The 27026-nt window shown below is 53.6% G+C and overlaps 1 protein-coding gene across 3 annotated transcripts in view; it reads right to left on the bottom strand.

Moving 5' to 3' along the window:
* Positions 1-4328, bottom strand: part of CREBBP (CREB binding protein) — a 134692-nt gene extending 130364 nt beyond the window's left edge. For 2 of the 3 annotated variants that reach the window (XM_051836278.2, XM_070063983.1), the window contains exon 1: positions 3480-4328. In XM_051836278.2, coding sequence (XP_051692238.2) covers positions 3480-3564 — 85 coding nt within the window. In that variant the 5' untranslated portion in view covers positions 3565-4328. The remainder of the gene's footprint in view (positions 1-3479) is intronic. The other variant, XM_070063984.1, reaches the window with a different exon arrangement.
* Positions 4329-27026: the final 22698 nt, after the last annotated feature.

Below are 27026 nucleotides of genomic sequence, written 5' to 3'. Positions count from 1 at the left end.
CTGTTTAGACAGAACTTGGCAGTGAGGTAAACTAACCTGCAGCACAGGGGAACGTGGGCCCACGCGACTTCACAGACTGAGACTAACACCAGAGCCTGAGAGAAGCGCGAGTCTTGCTCCTGCACCCCTCGACGCGGCCAGTTACAAACTTCCCCCAAAGGGACTGAACACACTGGCTGGAGTGATGCTGTTTAAACCTCCCAAGCATGGCAGTCTCCTGAGCTCACAAGCAAGGTCAATGTGTCTGGATGCAGATCTACAAAACATATACGCAAGTGCCTGCTTCCACGGTGGAGGTCCGGCTCTGGCGCCAGCCCTTCACGCTGCTTTGGGCAGACCACCTCTCCCGTGTCTAAGTCCGTGCCCAGAAAACAGCAATGACGGTACCTCTGCCTCCCACCACACAGGATGCTGGAAGGACCACACTAAGATGGCACAGGGAAACGCCGATGTGTAAAGTCCTGCACGCAGAGAGAAGATCATCCCTTCATCCAAATACTGTGGCCAGGAACTGCATTTACCACAGGCTTTTCTGAACACGCTCTCCACGGCACTGATCAAACGCCACGACTGCTCAGAGCCTCCTACAGCACGGGATGACACACCCATACTCGTTCTTAAAAACTTTGTCATGATGGACCCCCAGATAGTTTCCTGCCTGCCTGCCTGTTTCCCCCACACTGTGAAATCATACCCCTCAATATTGAGACACTAACATGCTACTTTAACTTAGACATATTAAAAAGAAGGTTCCAAGCACACACAGCTGGTAACACAAAGGCCACACTTAAAATAGAGGATGCTAAGGAGAGCCTGCATCCGTGAGAGAGGGCAAGAAAAGACCGCCGTGTGGCCGATGTGGCGGCCACATCCGCGTCTACGCCGCGCCGCCAGTGGGGGAAGGACGGTTCCCTCCTGGCCCCTGCTCCCTTGCTCTGGGGCACATGCCCGTCCCCACGCCATCTCTCTGAGCCCTCCCAGCCTTCAGTGACTACCATCTGTCACTGGTGGCAACGGTTCACTGAACGCTCGGATGCGCCGGCCCGTCCAGCCCGTCCCGCGGCGTCCGGTGCCTACCTCGACGCTCCCCAGATGGACGGCAAGCGCCGCGCAGGCAGCCCCCGCCGGTGAGGGCCTCAACATCAGCGCTTCCTCCTCTCAGCCACTGCTGCTCCCAGGCACCTCCAGGCAGGGACGCGCCCTGGGCCGGCTCCCCTGGCCTCAGTACCTCACAAGCTGCTCCCGGTGCTCAGGCTGCCGAGGCGGCCTTCTCCTCTCTCTCCAAACCCTCAGGTCCCCCTGGAGAACACAGCGCCCATCCCTCAATTTGTTTAAAAATGATATGTTTATTTCAAAATCAGAGTTACAGAGACAGAGAACTTTCATGTACTGGTTCACTCCCCAAATGGCCACAAAGCCAGGGCTGGGCCAGACCAAAGCCACGAGCCAGGAACTCCATCCAGGGCTGTGACGTGGGTGGCAGGCGCCCAAGCACCCGGCCATCTTCCTCTGCTCTTCCAGGCACAACAGCAAGGAGCAGGATGGGAAGCGGAGCAGCTGAGACTTGACCTGGTGCTCAGGTTCGCGGCACACCGGCCATTCCACTCCCTCGGTTCTTACGTTTGCAGGGCCAATGCTTGCACCACCCGGCCCAAATCTCACCAAAATAGGGCTGAAAATCTCAAAAATGTTACTTTCTCAGGTCTCTCTCCCATCATTTCAATGTACTGAATGTAAATACCCTAGTCACCTATCTACTTAAGAGACACCAAGATCCATGTCCATCTCGGCACCCGATGCCAGACTAGGAGTTACTGTCAAGTGTGCCTTGTTTAGCCGTCTGAGTCCTTGGTCCCCATACCAACACACCCGTCCAGACCAGTGACTGTGACAAACGTGTAACTCACGACCCAGCTGGAGTAGTTATTTCATTATTCGTATTCTTTAAAACAGACTTTGTTCCACACTTGGAAAAGCTCAGCAGCCCTGTGCTTCACGAGGGCCCAAACTGGACACGGAGAGGCAGTGGGTACCTGGGGGAACCCCTTCCCGTAACAGCTTTGTCCGACTGGCAGCACATCCCCCGGCCTATCCGGCAACAGAAGCCACCCCAAAAGGCCACGCCCCTTCTGTGCACAGCAGCACAAGTCTCTCTCAGTCCCCCCCCCCCCCCCCCCGTGCAGAAGTCCAACAAGAGCAGCGCTAAAACGCACGCCAGCGGCCACTGGAGAGGCTTCCGAGCTGACCGGGCGGGCAGGCTGCAGGGCCGGGCCCAGAGGAGGGTGTGCACCGCGCGGCTTCACACCTCTCACCCCGTGCGTCCCCTTCCTAAAACCAGAGCCCAGCTCAGCCGCCAGCCGTTCAAGAGAAAAGCACCCTGCCTGACTTTCGGGAGCCCCCATACTACTCCCCGGACCAGGCAACACCCTGTAAGTTAACCAGGCACTCTCCTGAGGCCGACCGTCTTAGACCCCTTCCCTAACTTACAAGCCACTGTCATAACCGGATTCCACACTGAAGCCACAAAACTCAGTTTCCAGAACACGCACAGGCTCCTCAGTACACTAGTGGCCAGTCACAGGAAGACTTCCACCCGCCGGGGGCCTGCGAGCAGCAGGTGTAATTCCATTCGCCCATTCGTCGGAAACTGGTTTTCAGATGCTGCCACACTGGACCGACCGCGCCGAGAACCGGCGCTCCCAAGCCCGGCTGCAGGAGGGCGCTCCGGGAGGACGCCCCGCGAGCCGCGCGACCTCTCGGGCTCCTGCAGATCCCCGGGTTCCCAGGGAAGCTGCTTCATAGCGGGTGGGTGGGTGACTTAGTCAGCATCCTGCTGGTACGTCTTCCGAAACATCGGGATTCCTACACGGCTTAACCCAACTTCTCCGCGCACCCACCCCGGAGAGCAGCAAAGCTCCCGCGGAGGCTGCCGCAGCCCAGACGACTCGCAGGATCCGCCAACTTTCTTTGAAAGTTGAGCGTGTAAGTGAAAACACGCCACGGCAGCTCGGATGACAGACGCGTTCCTAACGAAGGCCGGGTTTTTGAAAAATGGAATGACAAGGCGGCCCCCACCCACCAGAGAGAGAGAGAGAGAGAGAGGGAAAAAAAAGATCAAGAGTTTTCAAAATAACTGCTTCGCGTTTTTCCGAGGCACACATTCCACGAAACTTCTTCGTGCTAACTCCCGAGAGGGCGGCTGGCCCCGGGGGAAACCGCGGCAAGGGGCCGCGACCCCCGCCCACGCGCCGGCCGCGGGGGGCGTCCGCCCGCACCGCCCCGCGCCCCCTATCCCGAGCGCCGCTCGGCTGCGTCGCGGGCCGGCACAGCAGCCAACTCCGCCGAGCCCGGCGCGCCCGGGCCAGCGCGGCGCCCTCGGGCCCGGTGACAGGCGGGCTGCCCGCGAACTTCCCGGCTCCGTCCGCCGCCCTCGGGTGGACGCCGCCCCGCCGAGCCCACACCCCCGGCCCGCTCCTCACCTGTGCTGTCATTCGCCGAGAAGCCGGGCGAGCTGAGTTTGGCTCGTTTGGGGTTGGGCGGTCCGTCCAGCAAGTTCTCGGCCATTTTCACCTGCTCGCGAAGGCGGGCGGCAGGGCCGGGGGCCCGGCCGGCCGCGGGCCAGCAGCGAGCGCCGAGCGAGCGCGGGCCGGCGGGCGGGCGGGCGCCGAGGGGAGGAGAGCGAGGCCGGGTGGGGGAGGCGGCGGCCAAATCTCAGCCACAGCAACAGCGCCCCGCAGCGCTCACCGCCCGCCCCCGGCCGCCGCCGCCGCCGCCGCCGGCCGCGGCCCCCTCATCCCCTGCCCGCCTCCCGAGCGCGACACTCCGCGGCGGGGGCGCCCAGGCGGCCCGGCCGCCCCCCCGGGCCCGGCTGGCAGCGACGGCGCCCGGCCGGGCGGCTCAGGCAGTCCCCGGGAACATGGTGCCGCGCCGCCGCCTCGCTCCCCCCCCGCGCCCCACTTAATGAATTCGCTCGCGGCCCGACGACGAGGGGGCTCCGGGCTCGGCTCGCCGCCCGCGGCCCGCCGCCGCCGCCGCCGCCGCCGCCGGGAGGAAAAACAATGCGCCGAGCGGGGTCGCCGCCGCCGCCGCGGCCCCCCCACCCCCGTGCCGCCGCCGCCGCCGCCGCCGCCGCCGCCGCTGCCGCCGCCGCCGCCGCCGGGCTCCGGGAGGCCGAGCCGAGAGGCGAGCGGGGCCGCCGGGGCGGGCGCCGAGGGCCGGGCGGAGCGGGCCGGCCGGGCGGAGCGGGGTGCGCGGGCGGTTGTGGGGCCCGGGACCGGCGGGGCCGAGTAGATCGCGCTCGAAGCCCCGGTCGGGTCCGCGACAAGATGGCGGCTGTTGATTCCTCAATTAAAAAAAAAAGAAAGTTTTTTTTCTTCTCTTTCCAGAGCCTGAACGGGGAGGGGGAGGGGGCGGGGCACGCCGGTGCGTCACCCCCCCGCAGCGTCACCACGCACGGCCCCCGCCCCGCCCCCTCCACCTGCGCCGGCCGCGGCGGAAAGAGCCGAGCGCGCTCGGGCGGAAGGGCCGAAGGCGCGGCGGCCGTGCGTGGGGCGAGCGAGCGAGCGAGCGAGCGAGCGACCGGCCGCCGGCGGGGGCCGGGCCTGTGGGGCGCGAGGGCGCCGGGCCCAGCCGCCACTTTTTGTTCTGACTGCGCCGGGCCGCGGGGGCACGGGTTCCGGGAGCGTGCGCCGTGAGGTCGCGGGCCCGCCCGTCCCGCCCGTCCCGCCGGGAAGCCGCCGCGCCTCAGCGGCTCTTCGCGTCCCCTGCCCGTCGGGCGAGGGGGGGCCGGGGACGACTTTTCTCTCGCCGCCTGCCGGAGGTGTGGACTGGGCCCTGCGGGTTGCAGACCACGCTCCGGCCCGCTGCCCGTCGGGCGGCGGCAGAGAGGGGAAACTGAGGCAGGAAGGGCCCGAGCAACTTCTCCAAGGTCACCGAGGCGGGAAGCAGCAGACGGGACTCCCAGGGCCCCGCTCCCCAACTCCGAGGCGACGGAGCCCCAGGGCCGACGCCTCCCCTCGGGGCTCTGGGGCGCGCCCCCTGCAGGTGCCCCGGACGGACGGACGGCGAGCTCCCCTCAGGGGCTCCGGCCGCTCTGACCGCGCCGCGCCGGCCCGCCCTCTCGCCTCCCTGGGGACGCGGACCCGCGGCTCCGGTGCTGTCCGCCTCGTCCGCCGGCTGCCCTGGCCAAGTTCCCGCTAAGCATCCTCGCTTCTCCTCACGGAACGCTGGTGGACGTCCCGGAAGAAGCAAAGATCCTGTTTGAAACAGCTACCTACCTCCTGTCCGTGGAAAACTTGGCAAATTCCGCTACAAAGAACATAGTGGAAACACGCAGGGCGTAAGATGGCGGTGGCAAGCCCGGCAGGACTTCCCTCGGGCCTGCTCGCCACCCGCCGGGCCACCAGATGTTTGCCAGCATCAGGCCTGCTCTGCCCTGGACTGGGAACACTCAGGCCTGGCTAAACTTTTAATTGGTCCTCCAAGTTCAGATGTCACCTCCTCCAGGCAGCCCCTAGATCTGTTTATCTATCAGGTATCTGTCAGGTATCCCTGCACTTTCGGGGAGTTAACTCCTGTAGAGGACTGTCCAGGAAGTCAGTCTGCACAGAACAGGCAGGAAGCGTGTGGGGCCCAGAGCTCCTTGTGGGCCAAGCCTTCTCTTAGTGACAGCACAGTGGCCAACAAGTAGCCATGTAAAATTTGGTGAATGAATGGGTGAGGGATAAACACTCTCGGATCCCCTGGGTCCTGGAGGCCTCCAGACTGGACAGGGTGTCCAGCCCCCAGGGGACCTTCCCCAGGACCTACCTGGGGGCAGTGCAGACGCCATGTAGCCCCAGCGAGCCTTAGCAAGTGACTCTCGGGCCAGGAGGCGTCTGCACACTGTTGGGCAGCCGTGGTGCACGTTTGTGGCCCCTTGACAGAAGAACGGAGGGAAGTGGAACCCCACGGCTAGAGGTCAGTGACCTGAACCAGCCGGGGCCCAGCCTGCGGTCGGGGTCCTCACTCCAACCTGAGCTTCTGCCTTGGCACGCTCCGCCTGAAACATACCTGCTGCGCAGGGCTTTCTGTCCCCTGGGATGCTGCGGCGTCACCGCGGCCACTTCTGGTACTTTCTGATCTCCATGTGTTTCTTCTGCCTTGCACTTGACGCCCTTCAAGGAATCCTGGGCGAGATGCTGAGGACAGAGCAGCGAAGGAGGAAGTGCAGTGCCTGCCCCCCATCTGGAGGCCGGGGGTACTACTGAGCACCTGGCCGCCGCCCCACTGCGCTGTCTCCTGGGAGGGAATACTGCCCTCATATCACAGTAAGTCACAGGAAGTAAGGCCGGGAGAATTGACCCAGCCACGAACGGGGCCTCCAGGGTGTACACCTGGGGCGACGGGCTTGTCACAAACCTCAGCGTCTCAAAACTCAGAGACCGCATTGACCAACCATGGAATTCCTACCTACAGAACTCTTGGGAGCCAAGAGAATGAGAGGCAGAAAGGGGCTGGCGTTGTGGCACAGCACGTAAAGCCACTGCCTGTGACGCCAGCATCCCGTATGGGCCAAAGTCCCAGCTGCTTCACTTCTGATCCAGCCCCTGCCAATGTGCCTAGGAAAGCAGTCGAAGATGGCTGGAGTGCTCGGGCCACTGCCACCCATGTGGGAGACTCGAATGGAATTCCTGGCTTCAGCCTGGCCCAGCGCTAGGCCTTCTGACCATTTCGCCTGCAGAGCAGGCATCCCACATAGGCACCGGTTCAAGTCCCGGTTGCTCCTCTTCCGATCCAGCTCTCTACTTGTGGCCTGGGAAAGCAGTGGAAGATGGCCAAGTCCCTGGGCCCCTGCACCCACATGGGAGACACAGAAGAAGCTCCTGGCTCTGTCTGTCTCTTCCTCTCAAATAAAATAAATAAATAAATCTTTCAAAAAAAAAATCAGCTGAAGAGTGGGTAAGCACAGAGACTGTCCTTGCAATGGAATATTATTCTGCCATGAAAAGTGCTGATTCATGCTACAGGTGGAGGAACCTCAAAATCACTGTGCCACGAGAAAGCAGCCAGACACCAAAGGTGTCTGCGATTCCATTCAGGATCCTGTGACTGCATTCAGATGCAGTGGCCGGAGTAGGCAAACCCGTAGAGACAGGAAGACAATTTAGCGGGTGCCAGGGAGTTGGGCAACAGCGAATGACAACTAAGGAGGCAGGGCTTCTGTGAGTGACGGCAGCAGTGAAAGTGCTCCAAAACTGATTCTGAAGACGGCGGCACAGCACCACGTACGCCAAAACCCACGCCAGTGGGTAACCTGCAAGGCGTGAGGAGTCCTGTGCGGCAGCCCTGGGCCGTGTCGCTGTGACGGATCTCGAGGCCGCTCCTGTTTTCAAGTCAGTTTAGAAGGCAGAGAGAGTGCAGGTGTGTCAGCGAGAGGCTGGCGCTCTCAGCAGAGGGGAGCAGTCCCGGGGGCGGCTCTGATGTCACGCAGCCAGAGACTCAGAGGCCGAACTGCGAAGACAGGAGGTGAGGTGGACGGATGCAGACTTCTCCCGAGCTTTTGCACACCCAGCCCCGCGACTCGAACCCTGGCGGACGCTTCCTCCCCAGCAGGCCCCAGCCTTTCTCGTGTGCTCCCACCCCAGGTTTCCGTCACTGACTCTCCGAGCTGGCCACCTGCACACAGGGCCAGCTATACCATTTGGGGTGCCCAGTGCAAATGGAAATGTGGGTCCCTTGTTCATCAAGTTTGAAGACTTTCAAGACAGGAGCGGCAGAGGATTCAGCCTGGCACGGGAACCTTCTGAGCCAGGGACACCACAGCTGTACCCGTCACACAGCCAGGAAGCCATCCACGCCAGGACTGGGTGTCCTGTGAAGCTACATTCTCCCCCACCCCCACCCCCCGGAGATGCCACCAGACCCTGCCCTTCCTCCTCCCAGGAGTGGCTGCTGCAGGCCCGCAACCACGAGCAGGAGGCTGCAGGTCCATTGGAGCCCCTGTACTCATCCACGCTTCAGCTTCAAGCCACGCACAACAGTGGGAGAAAGAGACAGCCCAACTGCTACCTGCAGCCGTGGGGAGGGCCGAGGCCTGGGAGGGACTCCAGCGGGTCCTGGTGGAGCCCGGCCGCCCGCCTGCTCTGGGAGCACCCACACTGGGGGTCCCAGTCCCGAATCTCTGCTTCCTGAGCTATGGCAAAGACAAAACCCTGCCCCACTGCACACAGAACTGCCGTGCTGGGTCGGGATGGAGGGTGTGCGGAGGGACCTGCAGACCCAGGCTCCTACACGCAGCTGCTGTCTGGAGCAGCCAGGTGACCCCTTCCCCCTCCTCCCTGCACCTGCATGGCCTTTCCCACCTCTCCTGCTGCATCTTCGGCTCTGACCTGACCCCAGACGCCCTCCCCTCAGGGGATGCACTGGCGGGATCCACAGCTTACCCTTGGTCCTGCCGGTGTCTTCCCCGCCCAGCAAGCTTCTCTAGACCCTCATGTACGTGGACCCGGCTCCCTTCCTCTGCTCCCCTGTGCTATTTTTATTTTTATTGTTATTCATAAAAAAAAAAGTCAAACACCAAGTTACATGCAGACACTTGTGTATACATAACTAGCGCAAAGCAATATTAACATCTTGCCATTTGGACTTTTGTTCTTTTTAATTAGGAAATAGCACATCAGTGGCTAAAGTCCTCCCTCCCCATTCCCTGCCTCCCTCCTGGGAGGTCACCATTTTCCTGAAGTTGTGGGTGTATTACCATGCAAGACGTGAATTTTTACTAAGCTAGGCCAATCCTTGAGTGTTTTTGACCCTTCCAGAGACAAAGCCAGACACTAATAAAATTTGTTTTGAATATTGAGACATCTGACGTAAATGCCATTTTCTGTGATTCTTTTTGGGAATTGCTTCTTTACCCTCTCGACATTATTTTTTAGTTGTGGTAAAGGTGCAGTTGCTTAAGTGCACTGGGCTAAGCGGCCACTTACATCCCAATCAGAGTGCCAGTCTAGTCCCAGCTGCTCCTCTTCCCCTCCAGAGTCCTGCTAATGCCTCCCAGAGGGAGCAGGCGATGGTTCAAGAGCTTAGGTTTCTGCCAGCCACGTGGGTGACCTGGATGGAGTCTGCTCTGGCTGCAGCCTGGCCCAGCCCTGGCTGTTGCAGTCCTTTGGGAAGTGAACCAGCAGATAATGATCTCTCTCTCCCCCTCCCTATCTTCCTCTCTGTTGCTCTACCTTTCAAATAAACTTAAAAATTGTACATGTAGTCTCTTATTCTTTCCTCCATTTTCATGTTTTAAAAGTTCTACTTACGGGGCCGACGCTGTGGCTCACCTGGTTAATCCTCCGCCTGCGGTGCCGGCATCCCATATGGGCGCTGGTTCTAGTCCCGGCTGCTCCTCTTCCAGTCCAGCTCTCTGCTGTGGCCAGGGAGTGCAGTGGAGGATGGCCCAAGTGCTTGGGCCCTGCACCCCATGGGAGACCAGGAGGAAGCACCTGGCTCCTGGCTTCGGATTGGCGCAGCGCACCAGCCGTGGCGGCCATTTGGGGGCTGAACCAATGGAAGAAAGACCTTTCTCTCTGTATCTCTCTCTCACTGTCTATAACTCTGCCTGTCAAATAAAAAAAATAAAAAATAAAAATAAAAATTCTACTTACTTACCACCCTTCCTGTGCATTTATTATATCTTTCACTCCAATATGCATCAATAAACCTCATTCTTCCATTTCTCTCTATGAAGTGGTGTTTCTCATCAAATCTGGGAAGTTTTCAGCCATTATTTTTTCTTTTTTTTTTCTTTTTTTTTTTTTTTTGACTGGCAGAGTGGACAGTGAAAGAGAGAGACAGAGAGAAAGGTCTTCCTTCCGTTGGTTCACCCTCCTAAATGGCCGCTACGGCCGGCATGCTGCACCAATCCAAAGCCAGGAGCCAGGTGCTTCCTCCTGGTCTCCCATGTGGGTGCAGGGCCCAAGCACTTGGGCCATCCTCCACAGCCCTCCTGGGCCACAGCAGAGAGCTGGACTGGAAGAGGAGCAACCGGGACAGAATCTGGCACCCCAACCGGGACTAGAACCTGGGTGCCGGCACCGCAGACAGAGGATTAGCCTAGTGAGCTGCGGGTCCGGCCTTCAGCCATTACTTTCTCAAAATTATATCTGCTTTAATATAACTCTGTTTTTCAGGAACTCCAACCATGGATTTCCAATTGCTTAATATTGTCCCTAAAGCTTTGTTCATTTTTTTCTCAATCATCTTTGTCTCCGTCCTTCCTAGTGAATAATTTCTATTGATGTTTTCAAGTTTACTGTTTTTTGTTTTTTTGTTTTTTTGTTTTTGCCAGCTGCAATCTGTTGAGGCTGCCCAGTGAATTTTTTTGCTTCAGTTATCTTACTTTTCAGTTCTAGAATTTCCATGTAGCTCTCTCACATTTTCAATTTCTCTGCTGAAATTCTCTATTAGTTCACTCATTAAGGTCATATTTTTAACTCATTGACTTTATCTTCCTTTAAGAATACACAAAATTGGAGCTGGCACTGTGGCATAGCAGGTAGAGCCACCACCAGCAGTGTTGGCTTCCCATAGGGACGCCGGTTCCAGTCCCGGCTGCTCCACTTCCAGTCCAGCTCTTTGCTTATGGCCTGGGAAAAAAGTGGAAGATGGCCAAGTCCTTGGGCTCCTGCACCCATGTGGGAGACCCAGAAGAAGCTCCTGGCTCCTGACTTCGGATTGGCCAAGCTCCATCAGTTCTTGTAGCCATTTGGCGAGCAAACCAGCAGATAGCAGACCTCTCTCTCAGCCTCTGCCTCTGCCTATCTGTAAATCTGCCTTTCAAGTAAGTAAATCTTTAAAAAGAAACATATATAAAACTTACATAACCACTTTATACATCTGGGGCATCTTAAGTTCCATTTGTATTGACTGCTTTTTGCCTTGACTTTAGATGGTGTTCCCTGTTTTGTGTTCCCTGTTTCTTTGTGTGTCTAACATTTTTGAGTGACAGTAGCTATTGTGGTTAACACAATGGATTCTATCACTGTCCTCTGGAAAGTAGTTACTGTTATTCCAGCCGACAGCTACTACTGACTGGTACCCTTGAACATCTTCGGCTTGACTTTTTCATGCTTGTTAGAGTGGCTCTACAGAAACCCAAGGTTGGCCGGCACCACGGCTCAATAAGCTAATCCTCTGCCTGCGGCGCCGGCACACCAGGTTCTAGTCCCGGTCAGGGTGCCGGATTCTGTCCCGGTTGCCCCTCTTCCAGGCCAGCTCTCTGCTGTGGCCAGGGAGTGCAGTGGAGGATGGCCCAGGTGCTTGGTCCCTGCACCCCATGGGAGACCAGGAGAAGCACCTGGCTCCTGGCTTTGGATCAGCGCAGTGTGCCGGCTGCGGCGCCCATTGGAGGGTAAACCAACAGCAAAGGAAGACCTTTCTCTCTGTGTCTTTCTCTCTCACTGTCCACTCTGCCTGTCAAAAAAAAAAAAAAAAAAGAAAAAAAAAGAAAGAAAAAAAAAAAAGAAAAGAAAGCCAAGGTTTTTCTAGCGTCTCTGTCTCTGCAGGGCTCAGTCCTCAAACTGCTTCTGCTGTGGATCTTTCTGTGGTTTGGTGGGGCCCAGGGCCATAAGGAGTCTTGAATGCAAGGCCTTATTCTAGGGCAGAGACGGTCAAACCACGATCCGTGGGTCAAACCCATCCACCGCCTGTGTTTTTTGTAAGCTCTTACTGCAATGCGGCCAGCCCCACTCATGACGTGCGTCTCTGGCCGCTCTGACACTGCAGCAGCAGCCCTGGGTGGCTGAGGCAGACGCCAGGTTGCCTGTGAAGCTTGGACTTTTTCATGCCCACCCCCTTCCAGGAAGAGCTTGCTTTAGGACGTGCTCCTTGCTCCTGAGGCGTGTGCTCCCTCGGATGCCGGGAGCACTAATGAGACGCTAGTGCGGCCTCTGCCCCAGCGAGGTCAGGACGTCCGTGCTGCCAGAACGGCCCTTCCTCCTGCCTTGCCTGACCGTGGCCCTGTCGTCTGGAGCACTGTAGAAGCCTGGGGAGCCTCACCCCGAGCGTGAAGAGCCCAGCCCTCCATCACGGACGCACGGGGAGCTCAGGAGGCCCCTCCCACCCAAGCTTCCCCCACTGCAGTGCCTCAGCCCACAGTTTGAGCCACTTCAGGTTTGCAGAGCTGGTACTCCTGCCTCCTCATCGCAGCGTGGCCCCTGTGCGCTTCAAATCCAGGGCTTCCTCTGGGCTGAGAAACTGTCCTGAGGCGAGGAGCTGCACAGCTGTGGGGCCCACCCGTGAACCTCCCTTGTCTCGGGGGCCGTAGCCTTGTGCTGCCCTGTGTTTGGCACGTGCAGGGCTAACCCAATCCCGTGGCCTTGAGCAAGCTTGAAGCAGAAGCTCCACGTTGTTTCGTGCACCCACTGCAGACAGGGCTTCACTCCTACCCATTCACTGAAAAGTCACTTTCAGGACACCAGTGGCCTCAAAGCTGCTAAATGTGATAGCTAAGCCTCAGTTCTCATTTTTTTTTTTAAGATTTATTTATTTATTTAAAAGGCAGAGTGACAGGGAGATGATAGAGAGCGAGAGAGAGCTTCCATCTACTGGTTCACTCCCCAAACAGATACAATGGCTGGAGCTAAACCAGGCCAAAGCCAGGAGGCCGGGACGCCATCCTGGTCTCCCATATGCTGACTTCCAAGGTGCATTAACAGGGAGCCGGATCAGAAGTGCAGCAGTCAGGACTCAAACCAGCACTCTGTGTGCAGCTCACGAGGCTGCTTAACCAGCTACAGCCAGACAGCAGCTCCCTCAGTTCCCGTCTTCCTTGGTCTCTCAGCCACACTGTACACAGTCAATGATTCCCTCTTTTCTTGGTATCAGTTTGGCCCTCCAAGTCCATGGGGTCTGCATCCCTGGATTAAACCAAGCACAGAGTGAAAATATTTGGGGAAGATAAATGCATCAGTACTGAACACATCCAGACCTTTTACTGTCATCAACCCCTAAACAACACGGTGTAACACCTACTCGCTTGGCATTTGCACGGTATTGGCTGCTGGAGATGGTTCAAAGTATGCAGGAGGATGTGCAGAGGTGATATGCAGCTATTCCATTTCACAGAGGGATTTTTAAAAGTATTTATTTGAAAAGAAAAGTGAGAGAGAGAGAGAGAGAGAGAGAGAGAGAGAGATCTTCCATCTGCTGATCAGTCTCCAAATGCCTGTAACAACCAAGGCTGGGCAGGCTGAAGCCAGGAGCCAGAAACTCCATCCCGGTCTCTCTCCCACTTGGGGGGCAGGGCCCCAAGCACGTGGGCCCTCTCCAAATGCCTTTCTATGTGCATTAGCAGGAAGCGGGGTTGGAAGTGGTGCATCTGGGACTTGAACTGGCACTCCAATATGGGATGCCGGTGACGCAAGCTGCAGGTTAACCTGTTATGTAGGGTTTTTAAACATCCCTAATTCCATATTATGTTATTGTAACAAAATACCCAAGGCTATGCACTTTGTGTAGGAATGTTTACTTAGCTCACAGTTCGGGAGGTTTGAGAGCATGGCATCACCTTCTGGCTCCAGGGTGGGCCTCATGGTGACAGCAGGTGCAGAAGACATCCCGCAGACAGGAAGCCAGACGAAGTCAGGGGCCGGGTGTTGCTCTGCACACAACGATCCGCCCTCCCAGGACTACCTGGGGTCCTACAGAGGCAGAGAGCCCTTCAAACGCTGCTACCCGACGACCTCGGTACCTCCCACCAGGCCCCACCTCTCACGGGTTCCACCACTTACCGACATCACCACTGTGAGCACCAAGCTTCCAGCATAGGAACTTCAGGGGGACATCCGCAGGCCTGCCCAAACCATAGCACTCAAACACTGGTATCCATGGGGACCCTGGGTCTGACCCCTACACGAACGCCAAGGACCAACTGTGCTTCCCCGGGCTCCCGGGAGTTCACGTTCTGTTCGCGTCTTCCTGGCCTTCCGAGTGTCTCCTTCTCAGTCTCCTCTGCTGGTCCCTCCTCTTCACTCTTGGTTCTTGATGTTGGAACGACAGGGCTCAGGCCTCCTCCCTCTGCACTCATTCCCCTGGGACTCTCATCTGGGCTCAGAGTTTAAGTATCAGCTAAATGTCCATGGCTTCCAAAGAGCTGTCCCACTTCTCCCGAATTCCAGATAGAGGTCAACAGATGTCTCGAAATTCACAGACTGACATCCTGCTGCGCCCCCCACAATACCCATCCCGCAGCAGCCACGTGCCTTCTCCTTGCTGATAGTGACTCGGTTCTTCCAGTCACTCAAGCCAAAGAACTAGGAGTGATTTTTGATTCTTCCACTTCTCTCACCCTACATCTGACTAATGAAAAAATAATAATAACCTAAACCCTATAGGCTCTACTTCAGAAATTCACGGAAAATTCAGGCACTCTTTATCAGCCTCTGGTTCGCATCCCCACCATATCTCACCCAGACGACTGCAACACACTTGCTTCCACCTTGACACACAACAGTCTGCAACCAGCGCACTGTTCACAGTGGTTCTGTGGCGGCATCAATCAGACCACAACACTCTTCCGCTCAGAACCGCCCCCTGGCTCCTCATTTCCACCATCACTCTCGCCCTTATTGTGGAGGCCTTTATCCTGAGCCTCTCCCAGGCCGAGCACTCTCCTAGGAACCGGGATGCCACCAATGAACAAAGCCAGTCTCCGCCTCTGCAGAAGGTTCTAGCATAGGGAGACAGCTTGTCAGTAACAGACGCGTCCGTCCTTCTACGGCGTGGTAGGCGGAGACAACTGACTGCTCAGACAGGATGCAGCGCAGGACTGAAAACAGAACAGTGGAAATAAGGCTGTCAAGGTGGACAGCACCGAGGCAGAGAGACGGGAGCAGAGACTAGTAGGACGTAAACAGTCGTCTGCGAGGATTCCAGGCGACAGAACAAGAGCTCAAGGCAGCAGCACGCGACCTGTTCTAGAAACAGCAGGTGAGTGGCTGCCAAGGACGGAGGCAACACCATGAATTCAGAGGCACCTGGTGGCCCTTGGAGCACGCTTTAAGGACTTGGGCATCGCTGGAGTGACATGGGAACCATTGGAAGAACCCCAAGCCAAGGAATAATGTCATCTGGCTTCTGCTTCCGCTGGAAACGCGAAACGGTGCAGCCCTTTTGGAAAAGTCCAGCAGTTCCTCCAAAGTGGCGTTACCGTGTGACCCTAGGCACGTACCCCGGATAAACAAAAAGGCAGGTCTACCAGAAGGCTGGCACGTGAATGTTCACAGCAGCACTACCTGTGATGGCCAAAAAGTGGGAACAAAACAAACGCCCCCTGAACAGAACGTGTTGTCTCACACCGTGGGCTGGCATTCAGAAAAGAGCCACCAGCTGCCACGTGGAAGAACCTGGAGAACAGGGTGCTGAGTGACAGGTGCCAATCACACAGGGCCACGTGCTGAGTGAGTCCATGTACACAAACTGTCAGTAACAGGTAAATTTGTGGAGGCAGACAGTGGAGTTGTGCAGTGTTGAGGGGACTGGTGAGTTGTGGGTGACTGGTTTAGGAGGACAGGATACCTCTCTGGATAATAAAAGAGCTCTAAAATGGATGAGAACAGGTGCACAGATCTGTGAATAGACAAACAGCCACCAACAGACACACACTAAATGGGAGAATTCTGTCACAAGTGAGTTCTCTCACAATCCATCTGTGGGCTTCTGTTTTGTCTTGAAGGGCTCCTTTAGGTGTTGCGTTGAGAATCAATACGGGGTTAAGGGCAGAGCTGGGAGTAGGGAGGAGACTGCACCAGGCGGCTGTGGCTGGGACCACAGGTGACAGTGGAGACGGGGACCTGAGACTGGAACCTGGATCTACGAATATTTTAAAGGAGGGCCAACCGGACTTCCTGGTGAACCAGAAGTGGGGCACATGACAAAGAGAGGGCTCAAGGGCTCAGTCTGAGCAACTGGAAGGGTCGCGGGTCACAGAGGCAGAGACGCAGCGAGGCCGGCGGGCGAGGAGGGCGAGCCGTGGGAGGGCAACATGCTATGCAGCTTTGGGCAGTCAAGCTTCCTGGGGTTCAGAGAGCCACGCTGCTGTCACTCGTTGGGAATTACCTGGAAGAGAGCTAAATTTTTTCAAACCGTTCCGAGTTTGAGGACATTCTCTTGAACCTGCTAATGTTGTGACACACACCAGTACATATTCTGATATTAAACCTTCATTTTGTTCCTGGGGTAAACTTGACATAATTTTAATTTGTGAGTTTGTTTTCCCGCTGCTATCACTTTTAATATATTGTTGGACTTGGTTTGTTAATATTTATTTAAGATTTTTGCTTTTGGTTTCATAAATGAGATTGACTTGTAATTTCCTGTTTAAATTGTCTTTGTCTCATAAAATCAGGTGAGTTGGCTTCTCTCTCTCGCATATTTTTCCTTTTCTGGAATATTTTGTATGAGACAGAATATAATTGTTCCTTGGATATTCATCAGAACTCATCTATAAGACAAATTTTATGCATATATTTTTGTGTTGTTATTGTATTTGATTTTTTTTCTCTTAAGCGATAGAATTTTAACTACTGAATCAAATGACCACGATGGCCGGAGCTGGGCCAATCTGAAGCTAGGAGCTTCTTCCAGGTCTCCGACAGGGGTGCAGGGGCCCAAGCACTTGGGCCATCTTCTACTGCTTTCCCAGGTACATCAGCAGGGAGCTGGATCAGAAGTAGAGCAGCCAGAACTCCAACCTGTGCTCATTATGGAATGCTGGCACCGCAGGCCAGGGCTTTAACCCCCTGCGCCACAGTACCGGCCCCTCAAATGCTCTTTTGTTTGTTTTATATTTATTCCAGAATGAGGAAAGGACAGGGGGCATTGCTGTGGCTTAGTGGCACCAGCATCCCATATGGGCTCTGGTTCAAGTCCCTGATGCTCCTCTTCAACCCAGCTCTCTGCTATGGCCTGGGAAAGCGTAGAGGATGGCCCAAGGCCTTAGGCCCCTGCACCTGCATGGGAGACCCAGGAGAAGCTCTGGATCCTGGCTTTGGATGGGCCCAGCTCCAGCCATTGTAGCCATTTGGGGAGTGAACTAGCAAAATGAAGATCTGTCTTTCTCTCACTCTGTGTTGCTCTGTCTTTCAAATATATAAATAAATCTTTTAAAATAAAAAGTAAAAGTACTGGGTGGAAGGTAACCACAGAAATCGCTTTTTGTTAAAACAGCTGCTAGGTCTGCAGCTGTGTTGTTTTTTCTGTTTTTATGAGTCCATCGGTCTGACAGAGTTTTGTCTTATTTTTCTTTTTATAAAACCAACTTTTCTTTCTGCTGATCTACCTTACTGGTTCTTTGCTTTCTATTTCATTCACTCCTGCCCCACATTGTAATTCTATGTAAGTAGCCTGAATGCCCTAATTAAATGGAAGAAATTGTCATACTGGATGAAAACACAAGATACAGCTGTATGCTAGCTATAGAAAAAGTTAATTTCTAATCCTTCCAATTTCTCATTACACTTTAATTATAACGACAGAGAAAGTTAAAAGTGAAACAATTAGTATTTACACTGATGGAAGGGAAGCAGGACGGGCAGGCATTTGGCCGAGTGGTTACAGCACAGGTCAGGATACTCATCCCCCATATCCGAGTCCCTGCGTTTAATTCCAGCTCTAACTCTGGCTTCCAATTCTAGCGTCCCACTGATGCAGATCCCGGAGTCACAGGTGACAGACCCAGCGCCTGGTCCCTGATGCCCACCAGGACACTGGGATGACGCTCCCACCTCTTGGCGCTGGTGCTGGCCCAGCCCTGGCCATTGTGGGCATTCGGGGAGTGACCCAGGTGATGGGAGCTCTCTCTGTCTCTGTCTCTCTCTGCCTCTTGAACAAATTAAAAACAAAACTTTTCAAAAAGGAAGCAAGAGTGATTATATTATTATCAGACAAAGTAGGTTTCAGAGCCAGGAATATTACTTAGGATAAAGAGAAACATTTTATACTCATAAAGAGCTGAATTGATTGAAAACACAAAATGATACTGATAGTACCTGCACCTAACAGCAGAGTTAAGACATGTGAAGGAAAAACTGACAGCTATTAAAAATAAAAAGGAGGGGCCGGCGCCGTGGCTCACTTGGTTAATCCTCCGCCTGTGGCGCAAGTATCCCATATGGGCACCGGATTCTGTCCCGGTTGCCCCTCTTCCAGGCCAGCTCTCTGCTGTGGCCAGGGAGTGCAGTGGAGGATGGCCCAAGTGGTTGGGCTCTGCACCCCATGGGAGACCAGGAAAAGCACCTGGCTCCTTGTTTCGGATGGGCACAGAGCCGGCCATAGCAACCATGTCGGGGGTGAACCAACGGAAGGAAGACCTTTCTCTCTGTCTCTCTCTCTCTCACTGTCTAACTCTGCCTGTCAAAAATAAATAAATAAAATAAAAAAGGAAACTAATGCTAAAATAAGCAGAGGAAAAGAAATAAAATAAAGTAGAAATCAATGAAAGAGAACACTGGTGATACCAAAAGCTGGTTCTTCTAAAATGTCAATAAAATTGATAAGCACCCAGAAGAGAGAGAAAAATTCCAATACCAGGAGACACCATGAACACCCTCCCGGGAGAGGTAGTAGAAGAATCTTATGAACGACTTTATACCAGCAAATCTGAAAAGTTAGATGAATAAACAAATTCTTATATAAACTACCAAAGCTCACACAAGAAGACATAGAGTAAATTTCTATTGAAGATGTTACATTTGCACTCAGAAATCCTCCAATTACAAACAGCTCAGGCCTAAGTGATCTCATTTGTGAATTTTTTTTTTTTTTTTTTTTTTTTTTTTTTTTTTTTTTTTTGGACAGGCAGAGTGGATAGTGAGAGAGAGAGACAGAGAGAAAGGTCTTCCTTTGCCGTTGGTTCACTCTCCAATGGCCGCCACGGCTGGTGTGCTGTGGCCAGCGCAACACGCTGATCCGAAGGCAGGAGCCAGGTGCTTCTCCTGGTCTCCCATGGGGTGCAGGGCCCAAGCACTTGGGCCATCCTCCACTGCAATCCCTGGCCACAGCAGAGAGCTGGCCTGGAAGAGGGGCAACTGGGACAGAATCCGACGCCCCGACCAGGACTAGAACCCGGTGTGCTGGCGCTGCAAGGCGGAGGATTAGCCTAGTGAGCCGCGGCGCCGGCCTCATTTGTGAATTTAACCAAACACTTAAGGCAAAAACAGGGAGCTGGCACTTAGCCTAGCAGTTACGATGCCTGTGCCCCACATCCGAGGGCCTCGGTTCGATTCCCAGCGCTGGCTCCTAACTCCCGCCTCCTGCTAACATAGGCCCCGGCAGCAGCAGTGACGGCTCAGTTAGGTTCCTGCCGCCTACCCACCTGGGAGGCCTGCATTGAGCTTCTGCTCCTGGCTTCAGTCCTGGCTGTTGCCAGCATTTGAAATGTGAATCAGCAGATGGGAGCTCTCTGTCTCTCCCATTCTTAAATAAATAAATAAAATGAATTCTACACAAAATTTTCCAGAAAATAGAGGCAGAGAGAACACCTACCACTTCATTTTATGAGGCCTGTACTACACCAAAATGAGACAGACATAAAAACACAACCAGGGCCGGCGCTGTGGTGTTGCAGCAGGTAAAGCCGCCGCCTGCAGTGCCGGCATCCCATATGGCGCTGGTTCAAGTTCCGGCTGCTCCACTTCCAATCCAGCTCCCTGCTAATGCACCTGGGGAAGCAGCAGAGGATTGCCCAAGTCCTTGGACCCCTGCACCCTTGTGTGGAAGACCAGGAAGAAATTCCTGGCTCCTGGCTTTGGATCAGCACAGCTCTGGCTATTGTGGCTATCTGGGGAGTGAACCAGAGAATGGAAGACCCTCCCCTACCCCCCGCCTCTCTGTAACTCTGCTTTTCAAATAAATAAATAAATCTTAAAAGAAAACCACAACCTATAAACCAATATTTCTAATGAACGCAACAAAACCAAACAGCACACATCACAACTTTGTGGGGCTTGTACCAGGAGTGCCAGGTCTGTTCAGCATGGGAAAATCAACCAGGACAATGAACCCCATTAGCTGACCACGATGCACCTAAAAATGGTTCCCAAAATACATCCACGTGAAATCCTGGAACTTACACAGGTAACATTATTTGGAAAAACAGTCTGTGGGTGTGTGATTAATTAAGGATCTTGATATGAGGAGAAAATCCTGTATTTGCCAATGGCAAACCCATCCACCAGAAAGCAGAAGGATATCTGAGGTAGAAGACAAGACACACAGAGAAGGCCAGGTAAACACTCAGCACACAGATATGTGACATATGCAAGGAACACCACCAGCCACCAGAGCCGGAAGAGTGGGGCCAGTATTGCGGTGTGGTGGGTACAGTGGTGGCCCCACCCCCTGTCAGAGCACCAGCTCACGTATGGCTGCTCTGCTTCTGATCCAGCTTCCTGCTGATGCGCCTGGGAAAGCAGCAGAGGATGGCCCATGAACTGGGCTCCTGTTTCCCATATGGGAGACTGGGGTGGAGTTCCTGGCTCCTGGCTTCAGTCTGGCCCAGCCACAGTCATTGGGGCTATTTAGAGCACGAACCAGGATAGAAAATGTCTTCTCTCTCTCCCTCTCTATATTTATTTAGTTGAAAGGCAGAGTTAGAGAGAGAGAGATAGAGAGATATCTTACATCCACTGTTTCACTTCCCAGATGGCCACAAGGGTCAGAGGACAGTTTGTGACCATAGGTGTTGGAAAGTCAGGAGGGAAAGTCTGAAAAAAGAGAGAAAGCTCCAAATTCTGTGTATATTTTTTAGAAATTTTTAAAAGAGGCCGGCGCCGCCGCTCACTAGGCTAATCCTCCGCCTAGCGGCGACGGCACACCGGATTCTAGTCCCGGTCGGGGTGCCGGATTCTGTCCCGGTTGCCCCTCTTCCAGGCCAGCCCTCTGCTGTGGCCAGGGAGTGCAGTGGAGGATGGCCCAGGTGCTTGGGCCCTGCACCCCATGGGAGACCAGGAAAAGCACCTGGCTCCTGGCTCCTGCCATCGGATCAGCGCGGTGCGCCGGCCACAGCGCGCTGGCCGCGGCGGCCATTTGAGGGTGAACCAACGGCAAAGGAAGACCTTTCTCTCTGTCTCTCTCTCTCACTGTCCACTCTGCCTGTCAAAAAAAAAAAAAGAAATTTTTAAAAGAAGTATTTATTTATTTGAGAGACAGTTACAGAGAAAAAGAAAGGGAGAGACAGAGAAAGAGGTCTTGCATCTGCTGGTTCACTCCCCAGATGGCAGCAATGGCCAGAGCTGAGCCAATCCAAAGCCAGGAGCCAGGAGCTTCTCCTGGGTCTCCCACGCAGGTGCAGGGGCCCAAGCACTTGGGTCATCGTCTGCTGCTTTCTCAGGCCATAGCAGAGCGCTGGATCAGAAGAGCACCCGGGACTCCAACCGGTGCCCATGTGAAATGCTGGCACCACAGGCAAAGGCTTAGCCTATACGCCACAGCACACACACACACACCAGTTCTGTGTATAAACTTTGCCAGAATCTGTGGCTGCCTCGGGAACAAGGCCCACTCACGGCAGACTCCAGCTGAGGCTGGAAGACCTCGAGCGGGTCTGAGCGGCTGCCTGCTCTAGCGAAGGGAGGATTTGCAAGTCGAATGCAGCCACATTACGTACCTGCCAAAGAAACACCCAACACTCTATGCAGGGCGACAGGATTCGGAGTGCCCGTGTGCGGAGCAGGAAACAGGATTACAGGACCCAGAGTCTCTGCGCCATGAGCACTTCACCGACGGCGCTCAGGGCGCAGTTCAGCACTGCCGCGCACTCTTGAGAGGAAAGATGGCCCCTGGAGATGCACCCAGTGACGATCACGCAGACAGCCACCCTGGAGCAACTACCAGGGCGTGTGCCCGTGCCCTGGGGCTGCCAGAGCGGGTGCTGGTGAAACAGTGGACGGTTCTCTCCTCTGAAGCCCAAGGTCATGGTGCAGCAGGGCTGCTGTGTCTGGAGGCCTCTGCTTGACCGCCAGATGGCTGTTTGCCCCCCGCCCGCCCCCCAGGCCTCTATGTGTGTGCATCCCTGGTGTCTCTGCCTCTTCTTACGGGGCCACCAATCAGGTAGGATCAGGGCCCACCCTCAGGCCTCTCATGTAACTCTGATCACCACTCTAAAGGCCCTTCTAATACTGTCCTACTCACGGCTAGGGCTCCCACATACGGGGTTTGGAGGAACAGAGTTTAGTGATAGCATAAACATTCTCAAAGTCACTATACATAGAAAGAAATAGGCAAGACACATCAAAGGAAGAAATACAAATGACCAACAGACACATGGGGACATGCCTAGGATCACCAGCCACACGGGAGCGCAAACAGAAACCACAATGATGTGTCATCTCCACACGGTTACCTGGGCTGTTCATCCCATACGGGCACTGGTTCAAGTCCCAGCTTCTCCATTTCTGATCCAGCTCCCTGCTAATGCTGATAGCACAAGGTGGCCCAAGTGCCTGGGCCCCGGCACCCACTTGGGAGACCTGGATGAAGCTGCTGGCTCCTAGCTTCGGCCTGGCCATTGTGGCCATCTGGGGAGTGAACCAGTGGGTAAAAGACCTCTCTCTCTTTCTGTCCTCTCCCTCTCTCTGTAACTCTTTCAAATAAATAAAATAAACCTTAAAAAAAAAGATTGGCTATTATCTGAAAATAAAAAAAATAGTCAACTCTGGTGAGGTTGTGGAGAAAAGGGTACTCTAACACATTGTTGGTGGGAATGCAAATTGTTACAACCTTTATGGAGAACAGTATGGAGATTCCTCAGAAAACCAAAAATGGGTCCAGCATATGACCCAGCTATCCCATTCCTGGGACTATATCCAAAGGAAGTGAACTCAGCATAGGTAAGAGTAGCCCACACTCCCATGTTTGTGCACCCCAATTCACCTAGATGTCCATCAGTTGACAATTGGATAAAGAAAATGTGGTATCTACACATGATAGAATGCTACTCAGCCATTAAAAAAATGAAATCCTGACATTTGCAACAAAATAGATGGATCTGGAGATCATTAGGCTAAGTGAAATAAGCCAGAACCAGAAAGACAAATATCACATGTTCTATTGTGGAAGTTACTACATGGAGAATATAAACACCATGTTGATGCCCTACCATTTGGCGTGTAGTTATAAATACTGCTTCACTGAATCACACCAAGTACATGACAATAGATCCTTCTTCCCCACTTTATAGTCATTATCATAAACCCCTCCTGATGTGATATTAATATCCTAGTTTTAGGCCGGCGCCGCGGCTCACTAGGCTAATCCTCCGCCTGTGGCGCTGGCACACCAGGTTCTAGTCCTGGTTGGGGTGCCAGATTCTGTCCCGGTTGCCCCTCTTCCAGGCCAGCTCTCTGCTGTGGCCCGGGAGGGCAGTGGAGGATGGCCCAGGTGCTTGGGCCCTGCACCCGCATGGAAGGCCAGGAGGAAGCACCTGGCTCCTGGCTTCGGATCGGCCCAGCGCCAGCCATAGCAGCCATCTGGGGGGTGAACCAATGGAAGGAAGACCTTTCTCTCTGTATCTCTCTCACTGTCTAACTCTGCCTGTCCAAGAAAAAAAATCCTAGTTTTCAAGGAAAAATAGTATATATGTATATATAATATCTGCAGTTCAAGTGAATGAGGCAAAGGTTAAAAAAAATCTTAAAAGTACAAGATCTGATGCCTCAGGATGGAGACAGAAACCAATACAGAGAAGCAGGTGGAAATTCTAGAACTGAAAAATACAACAAATATCTTTAATAAAAAAAATGTGGGATGGGGCTGGCACTGTGGCATAGTAGGTTAAGCTTCTGCCTGTAGTGCCAGCATCCCATATGGGCACCGGTTCAAGTCCTGGATGCCCCTCGTCAAATCCAGCTCCCTGCTCATGGCCTTGGAAAGTAGTGAAAGATGGCCCAAGCGCTTGGGCCCCTGCACCCATGTGGGAGAATCCGGAAGAAGCTGCTGGCTCCTGGCTCTGGACTGGTTTAGCTCCAGCCATTACGGTCATTTGGGGGTGAACCAGCAGGTGGAAGACCTTTCTCTCTGTCTCTCCCTCTCTCTCTGTAACTCTGCCTCTCAAATAAATAACCCTTAAAAAATTGTTGGATGTACTCAATAATGGATTGGAAACTAGAACAAAAGGTCAGTAAACTTGAAGACAGGACATAAAACTCTTCCAACTGAAGCTGAGAGACTGAGAAAAAGCATGAAACAAAGACTCCAGGACTCGTGGGACAACATCAAGTGGTTTAACACATGAGTAACTAGAACTCCCAAAGGACAGGAGAGTGAGAATGAGACAGAAATGTTTGGAAGAATTAGCAGATGGAATTTCCCCAAATTTGGTGACATTAGTTATGGACTCAAGAGGCTCTGAAAACTCCAGGTGGACAAAGAAAACGGTGCCCGAGCACTCGACTGTCAGGCTGCTGAAAACCAGATAAGGAGACACTCTCGGGGCTGGTGCTGTGCTAAAGCTGCCGCTTGAAGTGCCGGCATCCCATATGGGCGCCAGTTCAAGTCCTGGCTGCTCCACTTCTCTCCCTCTCTTTTTTTTTTAAGGTTTATTTATTTATTTGAAAGTCAGAGTTACACAGAGGAGAGTCAGGGAGAGAGAGCGAGAGAAAGAGAGAGAGAGAGGTCTTCTATCCGCTGGTTCACTCCCCAATTGGCCACAATGGCCAGATCTGCGCCAATCTGAAGCCAGGAGCCAGGAGTTTCCTCTGGTCTCCCATGTGGGTACAGGGGTTCACATGGCTTCAGATTAGCACAGCTCTGGCTGTTGTGGCCATTTGGGGAGTGAACCAATGGAAGGAAGACCTCTCTCTCTCTCTCTCTCTCTCTCTCTTTCTTTCTGCCTCTCTGAGGACTCTGACTTTCAAATAAATTAATAAATAAAAATAAAATAAAATAAAAGAGAGATAAAGAGACAATCTTGAATGCACACAAAGCAAAGCACCAGGATAGATCCAGGGAACCAAGGTCTACTGACTTCTTGTCAAACAATAGTAGCCAGAAGACAATGAGACAGCACCTTTTTGACAGCAACCCCAATTTATATGTGTGTGCTACTTAAAGAAAACAGATTTCATGTTTTTCATATATACAATTTTTTAAGATTGTATTTATTTATTTGAAAGTCAGTGTTACAGAGGCAGAGAGGACATAGGAGAGACAGAGAGAAAGGTCTTCCATCTGCTGGTTCACTCTCCAAATGGCTATGACTGCTAGGGCTGGGCCAGGCCAAAGCCAGGAGCCAGGAGCTTCCTCCAGGTCTCCCACATGGGTGCAGGGGCCCAAGGACTTGGACCATCTCCTGCTGCTTTCCCAGGTGCATTAGCAGGGAGCTGGATTGGAAGCAGAGCAGCCAGGACTTTAACCAGTGCCATATGGGATGCTGGCACTGCAGATGGCTGCTTAACCCTCTACACCACAGTGCCAGCCCTCGTAGAAACAATTTTAGCAACCCCAATTTCTGTATCCAGGAAAAATATCCTTCAATATTCCAGACATTCTCAGCAAAAACTAAGAACGAGTCAACAGCAGACCTTCCCTACACAGGTTGGGGAATCAGTGCGTATGGAAAACAGTCTGCAACAACCCGGGAAACGGCAGCCGCGTGACTCGACAGTGCCTACTTCTCCTTAAAGCCATGGCTGTAAGGTTTATAATGGCGGTAGAGATAATGTCTGTGACTACCACAGCCTGATGGTTTGGAGCGTGGTATAAACCGACCTGTGCCATTAGGAGATTTCTGTGGTTCAGGTGTAGTAGAACTCTACTCTGAGCAGACAAAGACAAATTACAGAAAACGACTAAGGAAATACTGCACAGAGGTGTAGCTATAAACATGCAATTAATTCAAAAGAAGGCAGCAAAGGATGAACACTAGAGCAAACACAGCGAACACAAACAGAAATCGAGGTAGACTGGTGAATTACATGGAGCCGACAGATGACGACACTACATAGCAACCCACTGAACACTCCATCAAAAAGACAGCAACTGTCTGATTTTTAAGCAAGACCTAACTGTATGCTGTCTATGAAAAACTGACTTCAAATATAAAGACAACGGTTGGCTGTAAACAGATAGAAAAAGTTCTGTCATAGAAGCGTTACACACAAGACTGCCGTGCTTACATTAATATGAGATAAAATAGACTTCAAGAAAAAAACCTTGCAGAAGGGGCCGGCGCTGTGGCAAAGCAGGTAAAGCCGCCGCCTGCAGCACCAGCATCCCAAATGGGTGCCCGTTCGCATCCTGGCTGCTCCACTTCCCATCCAGCTCTCTGCTGTAACCTGGGGAAGCAGTGGAAGATGACCCAAGTGCTTGGGCCCCTGCACGGGGTCTCAAACAAACAAACCCAGTCTCCAAACCTACAAAAATTATGATGAATTCCCCCTACACATCACCTAAATTTAGCAATTATTCATCCCAGGCTATATTTGTTTCTTCTTGCTTTCTCTTAAAGTTTCTTAAAAGAAATTTTGCTATTCAAAATTTTAAGTGGTTGCCATTTACTTGAAACGAATTTTGTAAAATAAAGGTATATACTTTTTTTTTTTTTGACAGGCAGAGTTAGACAGTGAGAGAGAGAGACAGACAGACAGAGAGACGGAGAGAAAGGTCTTCCTTTTTCCTATGGTTCACCCCCCAAGTGGCCGCTATGGCCGGCGCTCCACCGATCTGAAGCCAGGAGCCAGGTGCTTCTCCTAGTCTCCCATGCGGGTGCAGGGCCTAAGGACCTGGGCCATCCTCCACTGCCTTCCTGGACCACAGCAGAGAGCTGGACTGGAAGAGTAGCAACCAGGACAGAATCTGGCGCCCCAACCAGGACTAGAACCTGGTGTGCTGGTGCTGCAGGCGGAGGATTAGCCTAGTGAGCCACGGTGCCGGCCAGAAGGTATGCACTTTTTAAAACAAATTTTAATAAGAACTTCAGGGGCTGGCCGGCGCCATGGCTCACTAGGCTAATCCTCCACCTTGTGGCGCCGGCACACCGGGTTCTAGTTCCGGTCAGGGCA

Source organism: Oryctolagus cuniculus, chromosome 19 (assembly GCF_964237555.1).
Source record: "Oryctolagus cuniculus chromosome 19, mOryCun1.1, whole genome shotgun sequence".
NCBI classification, from domain to species: domain Eukaryota; kingdom Metazoa; phylum Chordata; class Mammalia; order Lagomorpha; family Leporidae; genus Oryctolagus; species Oryctolagus cuniculus.
This window is presented reverse-complemented; position numbering and strand designations above follow the sequence as displayed.